Source organism: Hippocampus comes, unplaced genomic scaffold (genome assembly GCF_001891065.2).
Source record: "Hippocampus comes isolate QL1 unplaced genomic scaffold, H_comes_QL1_v1.1 scaffold252, whole genome shotgun sequence".
In the NCBI taxonomy this organism is placed as follows: domain Eukaryota; kingdom Metazoa; phylum Chordata; class Actinopteri; order Syngnathiformes; family Syngnathidae; genus Hippocampus; species Hippocampus comes.
Window position 1 is genome coordinate 384,545 of NW_017805485.1, and position 6,071 is coordinate 390,615.

The 6,071-nt window shown below is 38.2% G+C and overlaps 1 protein-coding gene across 1 annotated transcript in view; it reads left to right on the top strand.

The window, feature by feature from the left end:
* LOC109519519 (b(0,+)-type amino acid transporter 1-like) overlaps window positions 1-1,635 on the top strand; it is a 12,118-nt gene extending 10,483 nt beyond the window's left edge. The window contains exon 7 of the mRNA XM_019876095.1: window positions 809-1,635. Coding sequence (XP_019731654.1) covers window positions 809-1,048 — 240 coding nt within the window. The 3' untranslated portion in view covers window positions 1,049-1,635. The remainder of the gene's footprint in view (window positions 1-808) is intronic.
* The last annotated feature ends 4,436 nt before the right edge of the window (window positions 1,636-6,071 follow it).

Here is a 6,071-nt window from a genome sequence, read left to right on the forward strand (position 1 = left end):
GATAGATGTAAGCTAGTGTGTGTGTGTCTCTCTCTCTCTCTCTCTCTCTCTCTCTCTCTCTCTCTCTCTCTCTATATATATATATATATATATATGCGCGCGCCATGGTCTATGGGAAATCATGGATGTTGTGTCCTCAGGCCAAAGAGGAAGAGGACAAAGAGGAAGAGGACTGTCTGGATTGTTACCAGTACAAAGTTAAAAAGCAAGCATCTCTGAGTCACATTTTGCAAGGTTACAACAGTGTGGCTTGGTAAAAGAGCACAAGTACGAGAGTGGCTTGCCAGCAGTCCAGACCTGTGTCTCACTGAAAATGTGTGGTGCATTATGAAGTGCTTAAACTCAACAATGGAGACAACTATCAAATAGTGGCCAACTGAAGTTGCACATCAAGCAAGAATGGGGAAGACAGGCACTGAAAATCTTCAACAATTAGTGTCCTCAGATCCCAAACTGTTTCGGATTGTGTTGTCAAAAGGAAAGGTGATGTCACACAGTGGTAAAAATTTCCTGTTCCATTTTTTTGGAACGTAGTGCAGGTATCAAATTCACAATGAGTGCATATTGACAAATAATAATAATAATGATAAAGTTGATCAGTTTGAACATGAATTACCTTGTCTTTTAAGTATATTCAATTGAACATAGGCAGGAAAAGGACTTGCAAATCATTGTATTGCTTTAATTTATATTTCACACAACGTCCCAACTTCATTGGCATTGGGGTTTGTGAAATAAAACTGTATACAACAAAAAACACAAATGGATGACTCTCAACGTATGTGCTCTTTTCCCTTTTTTCCGTCAGGTTCCCATCATACTACCCATACTGGTCCTCATCGCAGCAGTATTTCTCGTGCTGGCCCCCATCATTGACGATCCTCAGATCGAATACCTCTATGTGACTTTATTTATTTTCAGTTGGGTCCTCATCTACATACCTTTCATTCATTACAAGCTATACCCAAGCCTGTTGACCAAGTTGACCATATTCCTACAGCTGTTTTTACAGGTCGCTCCAGCAGAGAAAACCTGTGATGCGGACTGAAAGATTTTGTTTGGTTTCAAAAGCATCAGCTTACTCCTACCTAACAACATAATCAGGGAGCTATGATTAAAGGTGTGAAGTAATATCAAACAATTCCAATGAAATATTTCTATGCCACAATTAACCAAAATACTGTACATTAAATAAAGCATGAAATAATTTCTATTTTGTAAATTCGACAAAGTAATCGTTTTTTTTCCCGAAGTGAGATCTTGGCGAGTGACAAACCTGGAAGTGTGATGTCATTTCAAGGACAACAATAGAAGGGCTTAACATGGAAAGTGTGCAAAGCCAGTCAGAAATCAATTTTGAGTTGATCCAGGTGTTTGAAAAGTTGGAAGAAGAGGACGCTGTTGCGAGTGTGTATGTTGGACCCGACATGTACGTGCCAGATGCTCAAGATGCTGAAAATGTTGTGCCCGAACGTCTGGACATGAAGTGGAGACGAGACACATCGAGAATGGAAGAACGGTCAGCTTTTTGGGTTGCGGTTATTAGCCTAGCGTTATTGTTTGAAATTCGATGCTGTGCTGTCAATTATGCATGATTTTGATTCTATATACTGTACTATATATATATTTTGCACTTGTTATACCTCAAACATCAAAAACATTGTTTCCTACGAAATAACAACATAAACAATTCGAAAAGGGCATTATGAGTAAGACGCAGGGGTGTCAAACATACGGCCCGCGGGCCAAAACCGGCCCGCGAGGAGGTTTGATCAGGCCCGCAGGATAATTTGAAAGTGAAAAAATGCATGAAAGACACGGAATGAATATTTTTAATAAAGTGCAATTCGTGGAATATCCGCTAGGGGGACACTGTTTTGATCATAGGAAAATACAACATTGTTTTGATCAGAGAAGAAGACAACAGCAGCCATAGTCTGTCACTGAGACAGACCCAACACAGCAGATGCTATCAAGGACATGTGAATACATTATTCTTGACACATATTATAGCACTCTCCTTAGTTTGTAAGGTGTAGGCAGGGATTACATTTAGATTTTATATGCTCGTGTAAATGGTTTAAAAATTCCTTTCTTTATAAATCTCGTTTAATCTTAAAAGTGCATTACTATATTTTTCAAGACCAATTACTTGTTAGCAACACGAGGAAGCATCACTTCCACGTCTACCCGAGGAAGCGTCACTTCCTCGTGTAAGGAAGGCAAGAGGAGTCAAATGGTGCATTCAAGTGCACTCAGTTTGTTCGACAACTGAAATTTATTCGTCATCCGAGGCAGAAAAAAAATCTAAATTTTTGGTCGAAAACCGAATTGGTCGAGAACCGAGACATTCGAAAACCGAGGTTTGACTGTATGTGAATGATAAAAGTAAATTGCACATTCGTCTAAGGAAATCATAGGTGCTTCATGAAATGTTTTGTGAAAGATATGTTCATTAAATTTCAACATTTTCCTAGTGTTCTTGTGCATCTTTAGACCAAAACAAAGGAAAGACATGTTATTTTGGTTATTTATTGCAGAGTATGGTATAATTTTTAATGGTCCGGCCCACTTGACATCTACCGAGGCCCTATGTGGCCCACAATGTAAAATGAGTTTGACACCCATGAGTAAGAGTTTATTGCAAGAAAAAGACTTAACCGATGCATGAACTCTTCATGCACGTCACCACCACATTCCTTTCACCCGCAAGCTCATGCACCATGCATGTAGGATCGCCGCACTGTATACACAAACACACTCACACGATGTGTGGAGCAAGTTCTGATTAAAAACACTCCCGCTATCTCGTGGTGATTTATCAAACTGAAATCATTAACCAAAGCCTTGATACTTACTCAGGAGTTGCGAAAATCCCTTTATTATTTTTTTTCATAAAAAAAAAAAAAAAAAACTGCCAAAACGTAATTGTACGTTTTGGCACTGAATGATATGGTTTTTGCAAATGTAATGTTTACGTTTTGGCATTAAATGAGTTTTTAAAAAAATCTCTTCAATTTTAGGGGTGCTTGAGCACCCTCCCCCTCCCCAAAGTGAGCTAGAAAGCTCTAAATACCAATGAATCCTTGTCTCTGGGTCATCACACGCTTTTTTGAGGCATTGAGTTAGATGTCAAAACCATTCTTTAAAAAATGTTTTGTCTTTTGTAGTTTACAGCTGCATTCTTTATTTCAGAGTACTTTTTGTTTCCACTTTTTAGAGAAGTACAAGTAGGCTACTTGAAGTAATTGTTTATTGGCTGCAGACAGATGACGTTCTTTCTAGGCGACACACTAAAAGGATCACAACTCCCAGATGACTGAGCTTCCGTCTCGCAGTGGACGGTCGAGCAGTAAATAAATACACTTATAATCAACCCCAGAAGCTCATATATTAAAGAGACTAATATCCAAAGAACATTTGCGCTATACATTGTTTTCTTAACTACGACTAAAATGTAGTTTGTTATCATAAAAAAAAAAAACACTCTTGTTTATATTCTATTTCGTGAACGAAAGTTTTTTCAATTTAGTTTTCGTAATTTCATTGGTTTTCATCAACTCGAGTAATATGGTACATTTTCTGTACATTTAAACACCAACTCAGATGCTAAAAATGATTATCCATTTTATTAAATAATGGTTATTCACCAAAATGACCCAATGAAAAAGAACATCTCATTGTACAAATTAAACCTGTACACAAAGTATTGTTTGACACGAAAAAAGGGAAGAACGGGGTTACGGACACACAGTGGATATAACAAAATCTACACACCCCTGTTTAAATGCTGGGTTTTTGAGCATTTAAAAAGACCAAGACAAATCATTTAAAAAAACATTTCCATCATTGATATGACTTTCAACCTGTACACTTCAAGTGAAAAACAAGGAAATCTTTGAGAGGGCAAGTAAAAATAAACAACGGAGATGATGTGTTCAGACTTTGCCAATCACATTAAAACTCATGTTAAATGGGAGTCGGCATACATCTGTCGCCATTTAACGTGCCTGACCAACCCCTATGAAGTTCAAATGTTCCAGGTTTTTCCTGACTTCTCACACACACACACACACACACACACACACACACACACACACACATTCGATCTCATTTTCTTAAATAAAAAACTTGACATTCGAACAGGGATGTGGATTTTTTTTTTATCTACTTGGAAGTGTTATTTTGATCAGCACGCCACATTTTTGCATAGCTGTCATTATAGTTGACACATTTTATGATAAATACATTTCTTTTGTTCATCAACTTCAGTATTCTATTGCCTACTTGAAAGGGGACATATATGTACTTGACTTTTTACTTTCTTATACATTGGGAACCCCCACAACCCGCCCCACCTCCACACACTGGGATGGGCTTTGCCTACATTAAATAGTCGTCAAGATCTTCTAAATTTAGGATTACAACTGCCAAAAGATGATTACAGGAGGCGAAACAAAGCTGCAATGACAGACCACGAGTCCTGCTTGCCTTCGTTTTGCATGGCACAGATTGTTCAACATTGGCAAATAAATGTTTTGGAATATTTTTGTTGATAATGAGTTGACAGTACATAATTATATACAGTAAATAAATAACTTATTTAAATAGACCTATTGTTCTTGTCATCAGATCAGTAATTAGTGTAAACTCGCTAATTGATGTTTGGCCTTGAAAATCCTCATTGTGTTAAGTCTAATAACCGCCTCCAAACAAGAGTTTTTCCACCCATGACTTAGCTTGGCCGAGCAAAAAACAATCAAAAAAATACAGCATTTACAAGTGACAGCTTGATCTGCCACATTAAATGAAAAGTTCAATTTGGCGGCTTGGCGATGCCTCCACAAGGTAACATTTTTCACACTGATCACCTTTCACTCTTGCAACAGCTTGCGTAGCTTTAACGCCTTCGCTCTGCCTCCAGCCATGATGATAATGAGAGCCCACAGCATGAAACATAACCGCGCCCCAGAACCAAGTAATTTTACGTGGAGTGTTACAAGTGTGCTACAAATCCTTTTCCTGATACCTGGCTGGGAACGGTTTTAAATTATGAGGGGTAAAAATGCATGTCTGCTTTAATGTCCTGAATTTTTTGTTTTTTACCTGACACATTATCGAAGAACATTTGCCATTAGTCACCACCACTACCCCCGAAAATATAATCCCTTTCATCAGTTTCTGAGCTTGCCAACAGAGGGGAAAACACTTCAAAAAACAAACCCCAATTCCAGTCAGGTTGGGGCGTTGTGTAAAACAAAACAGAATACAATGATTTGCAAATCCTCAACCTATATTCAATTCACTACACCACAAAAAAACAGATCTGAGATTAAAACTGGTGGACGATTTTTTTTTCATCACTACACCACAAAAAACAGGTATGAGATTAAAACTGGTGGACGATTTTTTTTCTTCAAATATTGTCATTTCAAATGTCATGCCTGCAACACGACCTAAAAAAGCTGAGAGAGGAGCATGTTTACCAATGTGTTACATCACCTTTCCTCTGAACAAACCTAAATAAGCATTTGGGAAGCGATGGCACTCTTTGTCGAAGCTTTGTATGTGGAATTTTTCCTACTCTTGCTTGATGTAACCGATAATTTAAGTTGCTTACTAGTCCAGGGTCTCCGTTGTCGCGTTTTGCGCTTCATAATGCGCCATACATTTCCAATGGGAGACAGGTCTGGACTGCTTGCAGGCCAGTCTGATACTCGCACTCTTATGATGCCGCACTGTTGTAACACATGCAGAATGTGTCTCATAGATGCTTGTTCACATGGCAGTATCCTTTAAACAAACATGCCCGTTTTTAATGCAGTGCCGCCTAAAGGATCCAAGTTCACATCGCATTCGAGTTGGTCGGCGGCTTTGCCACTTATATGCTGAAATTTCTCCAGATTCTTTTGATGTAATTATGGACCGTAGAACATGAAATCCCTCAATTACTTGCAATCCTCAACTCAATTTAACTCATTTTTTATTGAGCACTTCAAAACAACCACAGCTGCATACAGAGAGAGTTGTAAAAGTAAAAATCGGACATATAAAGTCTTTTGTTGCCTCTG